This window comes from Hippocampus comes, unplaced genomic scaffold (assembly GCF_001891065.2).
Source record: "Hippocampus comes isolate QL1 unplaced genomic scaffold, H_comes_QL1_v1.1 scaffold118, whole genome shotgun sequence".
NCBI classification, from domain to species: domain Eukaryota; kingdom Metazoa; phylum Chordata; class Actinopteri; order Syngnathiformes; family Syngnathidae; genus Hippocampus; species Hippocampus comes.
This window is the reverse complement of record NW_017805461.1, coordinates 360,125-377,926: the sequence shown is the minus strand read 5'-3', so window position 1 is coordinate 377,926 and position 17,802 is coordinate 360,125. Positions and strand designations below refer to the sequence as shown.

The 17,802-nt window shown below is 43.2% G+C and overlaps 3 protein-coding genes across 3 annotated transcripts in view; 2 read left to right on the top strand and 1 right to left on the bottom strand.

The window, feature by feature from the left end:
* LOC109518728 (uncharacterized) overlaps positions 1-16,649 on the top strand; it is a 21,170-nt gene extending 4,521 nt beyond the window's left edge. The window contains exon 8 of the mRNA XM_019874754.1: positions 16,634-16,649. The gene's annotated coding sequence lies outside the window, so the exon portion shown is untranslated. The remainder of the gene's footprint in view (positions 1-16,633) is intronic.
* On the bottom strand, positions 670-3,986 carry aldob (aldolase b, fructose-bisphosphate). The gene is made up of 9 exons (XM_019874749.1): positions 3,856-3,986; positions 2,738-2,850; positions 2,446-2,657; positions 2,232-2,286; positions 1,995-2,155; positions 1,827-1,910; positions 1,568-1,742; positions 1,093-1,292; positions 670-915 (listed from the first exon to the last, which is right to left on the bottom strand). Exons 2-9 carry the CDS (start codon positions 2,847-2,849, stop codon positions 820-822), a joined length of 1,095 nt encoding a protein of 364 aa, XP_019730308.1. The 5' UTR covers position 2,850; positions 3,856-3,986; the 3' UTR covers positions 670-819.
* Positions 5,853-16,837, top strand: rnf20 (ring finger protein 20, E3 ubiquitin protein ligase). The gene is made up of 22 exons (XM_019874743.1): positions 5,853-6,193; positions 6,548-6,734; positions 6,843-6,911; positions 7,167-7,265; positions 7,368-7,515; positions 8,380-8,565; positions 8,969-9,084; positions 9,430-9,576; positions 9,655-9,729; positions 9,813-9,932; positions 10,054-10,233; positions 10,323-10,458; positions 10,580-10,701; positions 10,805-10,964; positions 12,331-12,643; positions 12,739-12,856; positions 12,968-13,117; positions 13,736-13,948; positions 14,090-14,215; positions 14,471-14,611; positions 15,913-16,017; positions 16,243-16,837. Exons 1-22 carry the CDS (start codon positions 6,066-6,068, stop codon positions 16,417-16,419), a joined length of 3,216 nt encoding a protein of 1,071 aa, XP_019730302.1. The 5' UTR covers positions 5,853-6,065; the 3' UTR covers positions 16,420-16,837.
* The last annotated feature ends 965 nt before the right edge of the window (positions 16,838-17,802 follow it).

The window sequence follows — 17,802 nt, the reverse complement described above, 5'->3', positions numbered from 1 at the left end:
ACAGAAAAGGCTCGATCCCCTCTGAGCCTCCGTTTAGTTCTTGGTACTTCTAATAATGTCTGGTCCGCAGACCTGAGGCGCCGGGCAGGTGTGTAGGGGTGGATGAGCTCAGAGAGGTAAGGTGGCACGAGGTCATTTAGAGATTTGAAAACAAATAAAAGGATCTTGAAAATAACTCTAAAATGTATGGGGAGCCAGTGAAGGGATGCCAGAGTAGGAGTTATGTGCTCCCTCCCTGTTACGAGTACCAGTCAAGAGGCGAGCAGCGGCATTCTGGACCAGCTGGAGACGCTTAATGGAGGACTGGCTGACTCCAAAGTAAAGAGCATTGCAATAATCGAGCCGGGATGTGACAAAGGCATGAATTACTGTCTCAAAATTACAAGTACCATAAAAATCATTTGTTTTGCATCGATAATGCAAATGAAATTCTAAAACTGCAATATTTAATATTATTAAAGATCTGAACCATATTTTTGTCAAGGCAGAATTTCTTAATTAGGCCTAATTCAATAACTTTTGATGGTCGGAAATTATACCAGTGGCTTCCATTATTTAAGTTAGCTGGAAGCATATTCAAACGTGTTCAAGGTCTTTTAGAACATACTTTTTTTTTCAAAAAATCATGAGTGGTAAAAAAAAACATGTCAATTAAAAAAAAAAAAAAACTCATTTGGTCACTTAATTTATTTCTTTAAGAAGGCAAACAGCAGTCAATGTAATAAGACAATCTCTCCCCTCGATGACGTCCATCCTTCAGAGGTGTTTTCAGGTCGTCCATATTTGGTCCAAGTGCGTCATCACTTGAGGTCAGAGCATTTAATAGACGTAGTTGGTGGTGTACAGAGACTGCATGGAGGCCTGGTCGGCCGAGCCTGTGGCCTTGTACTCTCCTTTAGCAGCCAGGCCGTTGATCTGAGGAGAGAGTTAATCATCAGCCATGTTACCTGTGCAACATTACGGACCAAACAGCTTCTGACAAATCATTTACCAGTCATAATAAAGTTGGGTGATACAAGATAAGAGTGGACTAATTCTCCCGCGTGTGTTTATTCCCCCCTTGGCGAGCCCCTCGTTGTCGCTGAAGCTTACCATGGCCCTTTTGCAGAAAACTTCTTGTGCAGCGGCTTTGTTGGCAGCTTTGCCCTGCCAGGCTGCAAGAGTGGACGCCTGCAGCGCACGGCCATATGAGAAGGTGAGCCTCCAGGGGCGATTGAGCGGCACTTGGTTGATGGCGTTCAAGTTGAGCGAGGCCTCTTCCTCACTCTGGCCCCCAGACAGGAAGCAGATGCCTGCAAAGTCACAGGAAGTGAAAATGACAAATGATGCAGTGAGTCCCTCCTTATCTACTGTTGGAAACGGTCAAAAATTAACTACAAATGTATATTCAACTCTCTATACTAGCAAGATACTGTGACAGGTAGAACAAAAAATACTCTCTCTTATGGCAGAAGGGACAGTACATGAATAACTTGTGTACCCAGTTTTTGCTCCATTTGTTGGTGGTGTGTTGTGAGATGTTTTGGGAAACATTGTCCTCGTGTGTGTCTTCACACAAAATGCTCACCTGGCACAGCGGCTGGCACGGTGCGCCTCAGAGCAGTCACGGTAGCCATGGCGACCTCCTGAGGTGTGAACCTCTTGGTGCAGGAGTGTCCAGCAGTGACCATGTTGGGCTTCAGCAGTGTTCCCTCCAGGTAGACGTGATGATCAGACAGAGCCTTGTACACAGCAGCCAGAACCTAAGGAGACACATACTTTTCAATATCCTATTTTGGGGAGAAACATTTGCTCATTTAAAAGTAGACAACAGATGGCTTTCCCACCTTTTCTGTGACATACTGGCATCTCTGCAGGTCATGGGTTCCATCGGGAAGAATCTCAGGCTCCACGATAGGCACCAGTCCATTCTAATCAGAGATAATGTGTTTGAATTACATCTTCCAAGGAAGACAAACACCACATGCACAACGACGAGAGTGGGCAATGCCAACCTGTTGACAGATGCTGGCATATCTAGCCAACACGTTGGCATTCTCGGCAATGGCAAGAGGTGTGGGGCAGCTGTCTGAGATCTTGAGCACACATCTCCACTTGGCAAAGTCACAGCCGTCCTTCTTGTACTGGGCACAGCGCTCTGAGAGGCCATCAAGACCTACGGAGAAACAGAAAAATGAGCATAGTCATCTGAAGATATTTTGTGATGAAGACGCAACTGGGATCATTTTTACCTTGTGTGGTTGTCTCTCCATCGGTTCCATTCAGACCAGCTGTGCCTTTGTCCACCTGAAGGAGGAAGCTGCCATTAACTTTCAAAATAAGGGAAGCTGATGGAGGGTGAGCTTAAAAATTGCATACATGTAGCTGTGAAAGTCAAGCCACCACCCGTCACAAGCCATCGGCACTGCTAAACGAAAAAGATTTGTGAGAGCTTTGTCCACTCACCTTGATGCCCACAACAATGCCCCTTTCTTTGATGACTTGGGGGAAGGGCTTTCCGTTATCTGACTTCTGGTAGAGCGTCTCGTGGAACAGGATGACCCCTCCTATGGCGTTAGGCACGGGGTCAGCGGATGTGAAGAGGAGGTCGCGGAAGCAGCGACGGTTTTCCTCGTTGTTCTCCACATTGATCTTCTGGAGACGCTTTCCCATGGTGCCTTGAAGGTAAGAAGAATATCAATGATTGACTCACAGCTTTTTTTTTTTTTTAATGACTCTTGCTCTCATTTGAACTAACCGGTTGACTCATCTGCGGCCAGGATTCCTTTTCCCGGGGCCACAATCCTCTGGGCGATTTCCGAGAGCTCCTTCTTCTGCTCCGGAGAGAGGGATGGAAATTGCTGAGCCATCCTGGAGAGGGGACAAACTGGTTATTTAAGAAGTGAGCAAGCCAGGCTATTCAGAAAGTATGAGGAAGATGTTTGTTTTTTTTCTCTGTCTAATTGAGGGCCTCTCTTACATCACCTCTGTAAATGTTTGGCTTGATTCAACGTCAATACTTTTTTCCTCCCTAATGTGCAGCCCTTGATGGGAAGTAACCAAGTAGAAATACCTCAATCCTGTTCAAAAGTAGATTTTTTTTTAGGTACTTTGCTTGAATATGTCATTTTCTGATGACTGATTTATACCTCTTCCTCCCTACATTTGAAAAAAGATAGATTTATACTTTCAATTCCTTCATAAAAAATATTTTGTCACGACCGACACAAAAAAAAGACAAATAGAAAAAGGTGAACCTCAGTTAAGATCTTGCTTGATTCAGATCTTGGAATCTTATAAGGTGGAAAAACAGGGCCAGTAGTGACATGCTGGACGTGAACCAGGGGAGCGGTTACAACGACAACACAAATGATTCAGAGAAGACGGAACTTATTTCCCATCGAAGGCCATATTTAAGCCACCAACAAGTCTTATGTTATCGGCTCAAAAAATGGTTTGTGGTCGATGCTTGGTGTCTTTGCGTCAGCCCAAAAAAACAAAACAGCAGTTTCTGGCAATGAAATAAAAACATTTGTATTTCCTTATCGAAATGGCTATTGTATATGACTGAGAGTAAAAAAAAAAAAAACTTTTACGATTGTACTTAAGTACATCTCAGAGGCTGTACAGACAACAGCTTGCAGTTTTCTTGCACTATTCACGTGATTTGCATGTTACACTCATGCTCACGATACAGTATTCGGTCAAAGAAACCTCCACAAGCTATAGCTTGCACAAGCACACAGAACTCGTCGAGCAAGTTTTGGAAACTAAGCCACAGAAAAATAGTCGGCTGAATTTCATGAAAAAAGACGCTCGCCTCTGTCCAACCCCACTCGATCCACAAATATAGAAGAGTAAAAATGGAACACTTACTTGACAGGAGGACCGATGTGACGTGGAATCACTCAAAGTGGAGGCCGAGTGGAGCGCCCAAAGGTGAATTTAAGCGAGAGGAGGAGGCGCTCTCGTTGTGATGTGGCGGGGCGTGCGTCACCCCGGAAACGCAATTGGCCCAAAGCGGACAGACATGGGCGGTGTTAGGAGACATCAATAGTGCTTCTTTGTGGACTTCGGGGACAGTCCAGGCAAGCGTTAAAACAATCAAACGGGAACATAATGTGTCATCAGAGCAACAAGTTGACGCTAGTATATGGCACTTAGTCTAATGCAATGTCGCAATACAGGATTCTCTGCTTGTGGAGATGCAGGAAATTGCGTTGTGGATCCATTGTAGTTTAGTTGTGGCTATTTTGGTCTGCTGTACTTATAAAATTCACCATGCTATTTCGCTCTTTAGTCCCTCTTAAGTCTTTAGCCACACAGACTACACAACTATTTATTGTTATTGTTATGAAACTGAACAACTTCTACAATGAGCTAGGGCAGCAGAAAAAGTTAACATGAACATGTGGACATTATGCATTTGAGCACAAGCAGCACTTACGGCTGTGTGATTATGTATTTACTATTTAGCATAGCTCATTTAAACATCAATGCGCACTAACTTAATACGTTTTATGGACCAGAGGTGAGCCACCGAGTCCAGCAAGGTCTTCTCTGCTAACCTAAACACTGTCAAAAGTACTGACCTACATACCACCACCTAATTCTCGTATCTGTTACACTAAATTAATTAATCCCTCAGCAGTTTGTTGGCCTCACAGTTTAGATGTGATGGACAGTTGTATGGACAGTTTGTGGGCGAGGCAGGGAAGGCCCTTTTCTTTGCAGCAAAATTGTACCCCAACGCATGAATGCAAAAGAATTCTTAGATTAGTTTCGTGTGGAAGAACTTCATATCTACCGGTAATCATCAACAACAAAGATCCAACTTCACAAATATTACTCTAAATGAATGGACAGAAATTCCCACAGACACACTCCGTTAGTCTTTACAGATCAGTATAAGTCATGAAAAATATAACTTTTTTTCCAATTTCCAGTCCATATGTCCCAATATTTTTGTCCATTCTAGTTCTAGTTCAGTTTTGAAGTGAAATTGAGTTTCTATTCTAATTGTGGAAGTTGTTTTGAGGTGAAAGCGTTGCATCTGCCATTCGTCACTGCCCACCAAACACGTCCTGCACAAGCTGTTGACACTCAAGAGCCAGTTTTTACACAACATGGACTCTGCCCTGGGTGCACTACACCCTTCAGTATTGCTGATCAATGTTCAGTCAATGGTCCATGAGTCGCTTTTATATAAGGACTGGGGAAAAAAGAGGTGCAAAAGGGCAGTTCATTATTGGACTCAACAGACAGAGAGAAATGACAAAGAAAGCTATTGTGTCTTTAATATGATGGCATGTTGACTCTTTAAGTCTTGTTTAACTTTTGTTAGTTGTTTTGCAATTCTAATAATAATGGAAGTTCGCACTTTGTGCCAGGGTTCAGTCCTTATCCCCCTGTAAAAAAAAGTCAGAATATCCCCAAATAATAGAACCAGGGGTGTAGTGGGCGTGGTACGCGGGGGTACGCCGTCCACCCACTTCTCCCGACGCCACATTCAATTTTTATTGAAATGTTTGTTGATCATTGTTCTAATGCGAGTTATGCTTAATAACGTTGGCCTGTGATTATTTTGGAGTAGTAAAACATTAAATTTAACGTTCGTTCAACTGGTGTTGTAGCCTATGATTGATGTTCTGTATGTATATATAGAACATCCCAGAATCGCGTACACCCACTTAAAAAAATCCTCACTACAGCACTGAATAGAACCGTAGTCTACCGACATCCCTTTATAGTGATTAGGATGAGAGAATATTCTGACATCATAAAATGGATACAACAGTAGTGCAGTAGCAGTGTTTGGCAGTGATTCCCAAACACTATGCTGATTGCCAAATTATTATATATTTGCTGCTCACGATGTGTCAGTCAATTCATCTATCCACGACAGCCAGAACAAATAAATACTCTGCCATGGCCACCACACAGATCATTATTAGTACAGTGTGCATAGTTTGTGCGACATTTTTGAATGATAGTGAGCCGTGAGCTTTTTGTCGTTAAAACACTGTTCCAACTTTAGTCCCCATTATGAACGTGCGAAGAAATGTTAAATCGCTCCGTGGCACTGGATGGCGCACTTGCAATTGACTATTGATAATTCGCTGCAGCTTCCGCTTCCGAGAGTAAAGAAGCCGCAGTATCAACATTTGCGAGTTAGATTTCACATTTCATTTCAGATTCCCCACATTAAAAAGAGGTAAGACTTTTTACGACAACTTTGGGTCGAATTGCACACAATAACATGAAGCGGTAAACGTAGTGTTTGGAAAAGACCGTTACACTTCAGTCGGCACGTTAACGATCCTGTTAGCTTGTGGCTAACATTGGTGCCACAGTCGCCTGATGCTAATGTGGGTTTGAGATACAAGAGAGAACTTTGTATGTTTGTCTATCTATTGTGTGTCGTTCAAATTTGTTCGACTTTATATGACGGCCCTGATAGCCACCTTCGAACACTTGTTTGTTGCTTATTAGTAACCGATGAAGCATACACACAGGGCAGAAGAAAATGTCTCACCATTAGACCACTACGTGTCTTTTGTTTTTACAGGTGTCTCGGGATGTCGGGGCAGAAGCGTCCTGCAGACCCCAGTGGCCCTACCTCAACCTCTGGTGTGCACCTAGAGAAGCGGAGAGAGCGGGATGGAGAGGACGGAGGTCCCGGTATAAGTGCGGCAGCTGCAGGTGGAAGCACAGCAGTGGAGACGGTCATCAAACTGGGAGGGGTTTCTAACTCGGTCAGTTTGTGTATTATTCTCTCTTTCTCTCTCTTCATTATGAATAACTTAAAGGACAGTTTATTTGTGTGGGTGTTCATTAGTAATGTACTTTCATGTGTCTTTCAGGAAGAACAAGATATAAAAGCTCTCCAGGCGAAGAACCGGAAACTGGGTGAATCTTTAGATCAAAGACAGGTGCGTTTTATGAGCTTTTTGCACAAACCAGAACTTGTGGCTGAGTTCGGAACCACTCCCGATCCACTCTGTAATCTTGTATATAGCGAGTTCACCATTTTGCAGTGCATTTGGGATGTGTATTAGAGTATAGGTTATCATCTATGCCCTAAATGTATACTACAATGCGTCTTGAAAAGTAGTGAGCAACCAATGGTGACTATTTTTTGTTGTTGTTTAACTGAAGAGTTTATTTTTGGGCTTGCTTCTTTGCAGGGGATTGAAGATGAATTGCGAGAGCGAATCGAGAGATTAGAGACCCGCCAGGCCACGGATGACGCAAGCCTGCTTATCCTCAATAGATACTGGAACCAGGTGAACACTTTGTGATATCAAAAGACGAAACAAACAAGACTCACTTAAGCACCTTAAAAGATGTCCACAAAATCTCAAGGTGTCATCCTCCCTTGCTTTCAGCTTGATGAAAATATTAAGATGTTCGTCAGATTGTATGACCAATCGCCAAGTGAACCAGAGAAGTCTCCAACGGGAGAGGGTAGGAACCTGAAGCCGGAAACCCCTGAACCCGATGGAGACTCCAATCAGGAGAGGGCCAAGGACAGAGGTAATGGGAAAAGAAATGTCGAACGAATTTTGTACAACATTGTGTGTTCAACCTAAAATTTTCTGCAAACAATTTCAATTAAATGTCCGGTGGAAGTTAAGATGCGGACTTTTGGAAATAAAAATTATTTCTTTTGCAAAAGCAGACACCCATGCAAAATAATACATGATACAATGTTGTACACGATACAGCAGGGGTGGCCAACCTGTGGCTCGCAAGCCGCATGCGGCTCTTGGCCTGGTTCAGTGTGGCTCCCGGGCATTCACATGACAAGCGTCGAAAACGCCTCCACGGTGGCGCTGACATTCAAACAACTGCGCTATGTACAGCAGAACTTACAATGTCAGCCTATCATCAATCCCGTTACTTGATTGACATACAGGGCAGCCAGTCAGATGACAACTGAATCACCGCGCATGCGCAAACAACGGCGCTAAGCTAGTCAGCGAATTATCTCTGATTTTAAGGCGGGGGTGCCCAATACATCAATTGCAATCGACCGGGAGCCAGTGGACTGGTCCCAAGTCGACCGCGAGGGTTGGGAGGAGGAAGTTGGGGGGGGGGGACTTTGTGTGACTGTGTGTTTTGATTTGCGTGCGTGCGTGCGTGCGTGCGTGCGTGTGTGTGTGTGTGTGGAAGGGATGCGGTGATGTTTATGTGTGCCCATGTGCATGATGTAGCTCTTTGCGGTAAGACAGTAAAAGAAAATGGCTTACTCCCTGACTGGTTGGCCACTCCTGCTATACAGTATAACTTTTTTCTTTTCTCAATTTTAACTGTCATTTTCATGAACCTTAAGTTTGAACGAGACTGAATTGCATTAAACTAAAAATAATAATGATACGTTCCATTGTTGTCACACAGGCCACCAGGGTGAAACATCCAACTCTTTCCTGGCTACCCTGGCCAGCAGCACCAGTGAGGAGATGGAAGCCGAGCTCCAGGAGAGGGTGCAGTCCAGTCAAATGCAGGTCACTCATGTTGTGGAGATCTACAATTGTCTAAAGAGCACAGTAGACCAACTGAAGGCAGACATGGATTCTGGAGTTGGTGAGTTAACGACAGAAACATGAGATAATTCCACTGGTCAACACATTTTTACTAAACCTTGTATTCAGAGGTCAAAGTAAACCTTTGTAGATGATTTATTTTTTGCACTGGGTCCGAATCTCCCCTTGTGTTTTTCTTTTGCATATCAGGTTTACTTTTCATAATAATAATACAATAATAGAATATATAATATAGCAATATATATATTAAGGATTTGATTCATTTTTGTTTTTTAATCAGTGTCAAAAAAATGTTTAAGGACACATGAAGCCATATTTGATGGACATTTTCTGTTGACCAGTGAACCTGAATAGATGAAGGACCACACGTTCTCAGTGACTTGCTCTAAGCGCCTTACAATAACTCTTAGACTTAATCACTGTTGGCGGCTGTTATTTCTCAGCTGGGAGCATGTGCCATGTCGCTTCCAAATTAAACACGCTGCTGACCAGTGAAAATGAGCGTCTTCAACAACTCTCTGAGGACCTCAAGCAGAAACACAGTCACATGACCAGTGAGGTAGGCATAATATAAAATATATCTTTTTTTAATGAGAGAAACTACCTTTTTGTGGTCATAGCGACTTTGCTTCAAGTCATCATATAAAGAAGTCCTTTGTCTTTTTTTCCCTGTTTAGATGATTTAAAAAAATAAAAATAAATTAAGGCCACATTCGTGACAATTCACAAAGGTATAAAATACTGCTGGACAATCACTCGTGAACATTTACCAAGTACAAATTTGTTGTCTGCCCTTCCTTAGCGGTGAGGCGTTAATGCTTCTTGGTATAATGTGGCTATTTGTCCTGTGTAGTAGTAATAATTTGGCAGCCGTCATACATCTCTTCTCTCCTCTCCCATCTAGTCCCGAGCTCTTGGCCGTGCAGCAAACAAGGCAGACCAGCGTGTCAGCGAGCTGCAAGTTCTGAGTGAAGAGCTTCAGTGGGATATGGAGAAGATCCGTCGACGAGAAAATCGCCTCAATGCACACATGAGTGAGATACTGGAGAGGGTAAGGGACATTTTTTTCGCTGCATGCCAGCATGTCTGTTTGTTATTTAAAAATCTAACTGACTCTCATGCACTGTAGGTGAACAGCAAAGGTTACAAAGTATGTGGGGAGGCCAGTAGCGTATGTGGAACCATCACTATCAACAAAAGAAAGGTAGGAATATCACAAGTTAAGAACACTTATTTCAGCACAGTAATTTTTCACTTTTTGTGTTTGGTGACGTTCTTCTCCTGCAGTTTGAGGAAATGAACAGTGAACTGGAAGAAAACCAAGAGCTGGCAGACAATCGTCTCATTGAGCTTCAGAAGCTCCAGCAGGACCTTCAGAATGTGTTTCAGGAGAACAACAACATGAAGGTGTGTCTCATGTGCCATTCCATTATTTTGAGGACATCTTTCCTAATAGAAAGCTTCACTGCATTACATTTCACACCGGTTTTTAACTCTTGCCTTCTGAATGTGTACTCTTGCCACCCAGGCTGAGCTGCTGAGTCGAGCGGAGGGCATGGTGAAGGATACCTCTGAGTATCGCTGTCTGCAGTCACAGTTTTCTGTGCTGTATAATGAGTCTCTGATCCTCAAGGCTCAGTTGGACGAGACACGGGCCCGTCTCAACACAACTAGGACGGCACGCCTTCGGCAGCTGGAGCACATGGAGGTAAGCTCGCTCTGGCTGGCTGACTGTCTGCGTGTCTGTCTGTACGCACATAATGAGAGCTGCCTCGCTAACGCCATTATTATGTACAGAACGATGAGGTGACTCTGCAGAGGAAGGTTCGCACTGAAGTGTTTCAGCTGGAAGATACCCTTGCTCAAGTTAGGAAGGAGTACGAGATGCTGCGTATTGAATTCGAACAGACTCTTGCCGCCAACGAGCAGGCAGGTGAGGAGTCAAAGTGTATGGAACATGACTTGGAACCCCAAACTGCCTTTGCTCATCAGTGTTTGTAAAGGCTGGCACAGATGTGAAATGCACTTTGTTTGTTTCTCGGGACTTCCCTCAGGCCCAATAAACAGAGAGATGCGGCATCTGATCAGCACCCTACAAACTCATAACCAGCAGATGAAGGGAGAAGTTGTGAAATACAAGCTGAGATTGAGAGAGACACAAGCTGAACTTAACCAGGTTTGATGCAAAAAGGAACTATTTATTTCAAATTGGATGACTTTTGAAGTCGAATGGTGATGGACATGATGGTGAAATAATGTATTTTATGTTGTCCTCCTAGATTCGCATTTCAAAGGGAAGTACCATTCTGCAAACCCAGTCAAGCACGGAAATGGACATGAAGGAGGAGACGACATCCCCTACGACAGCAGCTGTCTCAGGAGAGCCAGCGGTCAAGTTAGAACCTCCTGAGAACGACTCTTTTACACCAAACAGCACTGGTAACTATCAGTGTTGGACCATTGTTGTGCACAGTAGAAACTCTCAGGTCAAGCACAACCCCTTCCGGACCTTTAACTTACTCAGATTTGAAACATTTTTTTCTATATAAAGTCATAAGGTCAACCTCTCACTATCCAAAACCCTTTTTAAATTTGAAATGCATTTTTTAAGTTACTTTTTACCATGAACTGGGTCATATACATGTAAAAACATGTGCATACAAATCATTAACACATTAACATTCCTCCTAACATTCTACAAGTGCAAGAAAGACAGTGCAACAATAGAACACTTTTGATAGAGTTAAAATGACTTAATAATGACAATAAAGGCGATTCTGATTCTGATATTTGAAGACCTGGATAAGATTCAAGAAGATTCAATGTTTTTGCATGTAGGAACAACAGCCATCCAGCAAAAGCAGCTTCCGTGGTGGTTATACAGTACATCGAATACCTCTCTGAATGTCTCATTTGTACCTGTGGAAGTCAAGCCTCACTATCTTCACTAAGGCTGGACAATGCTTTATCTAGTGTTGGGAATAACGGCTTTAAGCATAATGGCATTGTTAACGCCATTATGTTTTGAGTAACGAAGTCTGCTTCCATCATTTTCAACACCGCTTGTCCTGTACAGGGTCGCGGGAAGGTGCACTGGAGATGGAACATAATAGAAAAAAAATAATCATAATTACTTTGCTAAGTAACCAATTACTTTTACAAGGCAACAACTGAGTTAGTAGCCCAATTACTTTTGGGAAGAAGTAATTTGTAACTCTGATTGGCTGGCAACCGGTTCAGGGCGTCTCCAGCCTACTGCCCGAAGACAGCTGGGATAGGCTCCAGCACACCCCGCGACCCTTGTGAGGATAAAGCGGATCAGAAAATGGATTGATGGATGGATGGATAATTTGTCAATATAACTAATTACTTTTTTAAAGTCACATGCCTGACACTGTTTATCTAGCATTGTTTCTCTGATCCCAGGAAGACGGCTTTTTGGACTTGGCAGCAGGAATTATTCACGCAAAACCACAACAGGTTAATAATCAGTCATATGTCTGAAGCGTGAAGAAAGTCACAAGTGAAACTTACTTCTTTAAGAACGTACAGAAATCTATCTCTAATTGTGTCATTTGGCCATCAACCTTTAGAAACAAGCGACCTTACATCTTGTTTGAAAAAGATGGAAAAATGCCACGTGAAGCAAAACACACACTCACTGAACTCTTGTAAGGCACCCTGTCTCACGTGACATAACCCATGAAAGTGGCTCAGGTGACTTGGTTTTCCCAAGCATCTTGGTCAATTTGCAAACCGTACGACTTCTTTGCATTCACAATTGTTTGATCATCTGTGTCTCAAGGCATCTCTGTGAAAACCGAGCCAGGAGTTGAACCTGAGATAACAACCAAGGAGGAGGAAAAAGAGGAGAAGAAAGAGAAGGAGGACAAGAAAGACAAAGAAATCATTAAGAAAGAGGAGAAAGACCGTGAGAGGGAAAAGGAGAGAGAGAGGCCAACTCGGAGTGGCACGAAGAGTAGTGGAATAAAGGAAGAGAAGGAGAAACTGTCAATTGGCAACCAACTTGACGAGTCATCTGGGGAACGTCTTTCTGCTGCTGGAGGGCCAAAGCGGAAAGAGATGGAGCAGCTGAAAATTGTCAGAGTAGAGCTCAAGTGAGTCACGTCTGTGGTTTGGCAATAACGAGAAGTGTTTTACATATATATTTCATGATAGGTGTGGTAATGTCACGTGTACTTCGACTATACAGGAAAGCTCAGGAGTCCCAGAGGGAAATGAAGCTGCTCTTAGACATGTATCGATCAGCGCCGAAAGAGCAGAGGGACAAAGTCCAGCTGATGGCAGCGGAGAAGAAGGCCAAGTCAGAGGTGATTATCCCTGCGCAACACAGTCACACAGTTACGATGACGTGCACAGCTCCTGCCTGGTTCAGGCAATCGTGTGGAGGTATTATGTGCTACTTTTGTTGGCAATTCCAGTCGGAGGAGCTGCGTCAGAGACTCAGGGAGCTGGAGGAGCGGGAGAGGAGAGAGGGCAAAAAAATGGCTGACGAGGAGGCCCTAAGAAAGATTCGCTCTGTGGAGGAACAGATCGACATCCTGAACAAAAAATTGTCTATAGCAAAACAGGTGTGTGAACAGCTCATTGTCACATGGATGCACACAACCCATGGTATGTGTTTTCCAGGGGTATCTGACTTTTACACGATTCCCCCGACATGTGATTAGTGTTATGTGTATTGTTAATTGTTGTTTGAGGACAAAGTTCGAGAGGCCCTACTAAGATGGTTTGCATGTGCAGAGGAGGGACAATGGCTATAGCGGTGGAAGGATGCTGTAAGTGGAGTCGCAGAGGACAGGGAGAGATGGAAGAGGATGGATTGCTGTGAGGACCCCTGAGTAGGGGAGGGGAAGAATGTGTATTGTTTACGACCAACTTAATTTGAAGTCAGAAGTTATGGAAAATTGTGGCCTGCAAATATAAGCATACAGCTATTGTTCCATTAAAGTTAAGAAGCGATTTTGTGGGGGGGCAAAAATAGTTGTTTGAAAGTAAACTTGCTAATTTTGATCATGATTTTCTGACAAAATGAAAAGAAGAAACCACTTTCTCAAGAAACATGAGGTAGGCACACTTTAGTTCAGTGTGTCACGTAAAATGAGGTAGCGGGCCTGGTCTGGCCCCTGCACCTTGAAATTGACACCGGCGCCTTCCACCGTTGCTAAAACCCTCACTACCTTGTCCAGGAGGAAGACGCATTGCTGAGTGAGATGGACGTGACGGGACAGGCCTTTGAGGACATGCAGGAACAGAACATTCGCTTGATGCAGCAGCTCCGGGAAAAGGACGATGCCAACTTCAAGCTGATGAGTGAACGGATCAAGTCCAACCAGATCCACAAGTTACTGAAAGAGGAGAAGGAGGAGCTGTCGGATCAGCTGCTCACTTTAAAAACACAGGTGAGTTTCCACTTTGACCTTTAAAGAAACAAGCCCAAATGTATGCTGACGCACAAGATGTTTTGTTTGGCCAGTGTTGTGTGTTTAATGCGATTTTATTTTATTTATTTGTTTATTTGTTTGTTTTGGTACAATTGTTAGGTGGATGCCCAGCTGCAGGTGGTGAGGAAGCTTGAGGAGAAAGAGCGCCTCCTGCAGGGCACCATCAGCACTGCTGAGAGGGAGTTGACGCTGAGGACGCAAGCACTGGACATGAACAAACGCAAGGTAGCACCTCGTTTCCGGTGGAGGCTGTGGGCCACTTTTGTAGAGAGTAAGGGGCGTCGCACATTTACAAACACAATTGGTTCCAATCAACGTCGTACGGTGATTTACAAAAACTAGTTTGGCATAATGAATCTTTGTGTTTAGTGGCATATTTTACTGAAGAAAATGGTATCTTAAAACCAAAGCTGCAGTGTTCAACATAAATGAGTACACTTCTGAGAATGTAGATGTAGATGAAATTGTTGTTCCCCCCAGGCTCAAGAGTCAACGTTGTTGTCAGAGGAAGTTCGACTTCAGCTGGAGCAGGTTCAGCAGAGGCTCGGCGTGGTCCGAGAGGAGGTCGTAGAAAATAGCATCTCGAGAGAGAAGGAGTCGTTTAACTCCCGGCGAGCACAGGTAGCGCATACAGACACACGAGGCCTATGTTCAACATCGATTCGTCACCTATCGAGAGGCAATAAACTCATGCCTCTTTTCTGTGCTGGCTTTCAAAGCGAATGAATTTCAACGCCAGTGTTGACCAACGTTCTTTGTTACAAGCACTTCGAAGACCTCTGTTTTCTCACCCGTTGGGCTTATAATCATGGATTTGCAAAAAAAAGGATGGATGGAATCACGTATGAAAACATTCAAAGTATATGAAGGCATGGATGGAATCCTCTGTAATGCTTTGCAACTAGCAATGCTGCCGATATGTTTCTAAGATGGCGCCGCGAGAGTGGCTGCCTTTACAGCAGCTCCTATCCCGGTTTGAGTTTCTTTTCGTCCTTTTGTTATATTTATCTTCCTACTTTGTTTTGTGACTTTTTTGTACCCCAAAGCTACGGGGGGATGGGCATCTTCATTTCTGCTCATCTCCATTATTTTCTTTTATCTTTTTACCTGAAAACCTGGACTCACCCCAACTCACCCATTTTGAATATGCTTATATTTATATTTTATAATTTCTATTTACTTATATACTTTTTGTTCTTCTACTTCTCCCTTTCATAATTTTGCTGCTGTAAATTGGGAATTTCTCCATTGTGGGACAAATAAAGGTTTTCTTATCTTTTCTTATCTGATGTAATGTGTGGAGGGCCAACAGTGCAACAGAACTACCTTAGCAATGACAATGTAGTACACCACCCCACTACAGTATATGACATATGCTCTCACTCTTAATGGGAATACATGGCCCAAGTCAGTAATCTCGTCACGCACAATTTACAGCATGGCACCGTATCGAATTGCAAACAATAACTGTAGGCTAATAATCGCAGCCTATATAGTTTACCGTTCTTCCAATCCCGATGGGTCTCTTCTCCACTCCATGTCAGGCCACTCTGGTGCATTTTCCACATCCGGTGCATCTGGCTCTCACATGTTTGGTCCAACATACATTTTGCCAACAAACCTCCTCTTCTTCCAACTCTTCAGACACCTGGATCCCCTCAGCCGAAACGATTTCTGACTGGCTTGGTACATTTTCCATACTGAACCCCGCTGTTGTTATCCCTAAAGTGACATCACACGCTCGTCAGGATCTCACTTTGGGAAACGATTACTTTGTCGAATTTCTGAAATAATTTTTTTTCATGCTTTATTTTAATGTGTTTCATTTACTTGTGGCATAAAAATATTTCATTGGGGATTTCCGAAAATGACTTCACACTTGACCTTTAATGCTTTTCTTTACATGATGTTTGCTGTTTCAGGAGGACATCTCGAAACTGAGGAGAAAAATCGAGAAGGCAAAGAAACCAGCTGAGAAAATTAGCAATGGAGATGAAATCCTAAATGAAGAAATTAGTGAGTATAAGGTAAGCTGGTGTCATGAAAACATTTATCCAATAAGTGGTTTAGCACATTTTTTGGCAGTATCTTTTCAAGTTTAGCCTACTGTTCTGACTTACTACACAGAGTTAGTCATATCGCTTGCTGTCCTAGATATTGCTGTCCACTCATTAAGTCCATTCTCCATTCATCTGAGGACAAAACATCCCCCTTCTCTCCCCGTCTCACGACATCCCTCCCGCTTCCCCCAGGCTCGTCTCACGTGTCCCTGTTGCAACTCCCGGGTAAAGGATGCCGTCCTGACAAAGTGCTTCCACGTCTTCTGCTTCGAGTGCGTCAAGACACGCTACGACACACGCCAGAGGAAATGCCCCAAGTGCAACGCTGCATTTGGAGCCAACGACTTCCATCGCATTTACATCGGCTAGGCCTGCGAGTCCGTTCTTAATGGGAAGCAGGACAAGGACGAGCAGTATAGTGCAGATGGTGCCCAGAGCGAGGCTGGCCACAGCGCCTTCTCTTCTCTTTTGTGGTTAGGCTCTCATGGAGAAGTTGCTCCAGAATATGTGTGCAGCCACAAGCTGGACTCAAGGCTTTAAGGTTTTTACTTTGTATGTGTATCTTACGCACACGCGCGTATGTACACACACACACACACGCGCGCGCGCGCACACGTGGACTAACAACATTCCCATGGTTCCTCAGATTGAAGTTAATGGTGTGTAATGTTTGTGCGTAAAAATTGTTGCTGTTTCTTTTTTTAATGAAAACTGCTGAAACTCTACTGACATTTTCGCAAGTGACCAGGTGTTGTCACTGATTATTAAACTGAAAGTTGAGTCTTTCTCCCTGTGAAATGCTTTCCAAGGACTGTGAAGCAAGTGAAGAGCAACTTTGAGTCTGATTTACTGTAGGATGAATATATTTTTATTTCCAAAAAAGAGGACACCCGGCTCAGCCGTAAGATACTGAAATGATACTAAAATATCTCTTATAACTCTGATTTTAAAGTAAGACTGCATTATATTGGGAAAGTATGAGATATGGGTGTTGGATTTTACAATATCAACGATCATACATGTCAACTCATACGGTTTAGCCATATTTTATACGGATTTTGTGGTGAATCTTATGTATATGGCCATATCGCACAAATCATACGGATTCTGAAAATTTCCGTTCCCCCCTCTCCTAAATTGAATGTATTCTATTCTAAATAAATTCCTTTGTGTTAGTAATGCCCCGAGATACTGTTCTCTTTTTGGATGATGATGCGCATTTAAAGTTGCATCTGATTGGTCAAAGTTGGATTGAAACCCACAATTCCATACGAATTAAACATCTTTTGCATTCTGCACTGCAGGTGCCATTATTACAATGACAATTTTTTTTCAACATATAGCGCCTGCTATGTATGGGTAGAAAATAAAACATCCATCCATTATCCGAGGTGCTTAAATAATAAAACTAGTCCCACAATTTAGCAAAAAAAAAAAAAAAAACTTAAGTCTTTAGTTTTATTCCTCATAATTGTTTTCTTCTCCATTTCTGTGTTCCCAGATCTAAGAATTAATTATGGAGCACTCTCCTCATACAGCTTTTTGGGTGTTTTCTGTGTCGACAGGAGCTTTGAGCTCTCGGAGCAGAACCTTTATTAGATATTTACCTGCAAGCTTTGCACACTTTTATATTTATCGTGTATTGTCACTGTCCTCAACTCCGAACCGTTATACATTTGGCCTTTTCAACTGGTAAACAAAAAGCAGCTCTCGGACCGGTGACTTCACCCACAGCGGGAACCATAGACGAAT

Excerpts from the sequence above, each read along its gene's own strand:
- aldob (XM_019874749.1), bottom strand. The coding sequence starts at position 2,849 with ATGGCTCAGCAATTTCCATCCCTCTCTCCGGAGCAGAAGAAGGAGCTC. Across the intron at positions 2,658-2,737 it reads GGCCGCAGATGAGTCAACCG|GCACCATGGGAAAGCGTCTC; the intron begins GTTAGTTCAAAT and ends CTTACCTTCAAG. Across the intron at positions 2,287-2,445 it reads GCATTGTTGTGGGCATCAAG|GTGGACAAAGGCACAGCTGG; the intron begins GTGAGTGGACAA and ends TTCCTCCTTCAG.
- rnf20 (XM_019874743.1), top strand. The coding sequence starts at position 6,066 with ATGGCGCACTTGCAATTGACTATTGATAATTCGCTGCAGCTTCCGCTT. Across the intron at positions 6,735-6,842 it reads TGGGAGGGGTTTCTAACTCG|GAAGAACAAGATATAAAAGC; the intron begins GTCAGTTTGTGT and ends TGTGTCTTTCAG. Across the intron at positions 16,018-16,242 it reads AAGAAATTAGTGAGTATAAG|GCTCGTCTCACGTGTCCCTG; the intron begins GTAAGCTGGTGT and ends CGCTTCCCCCAG.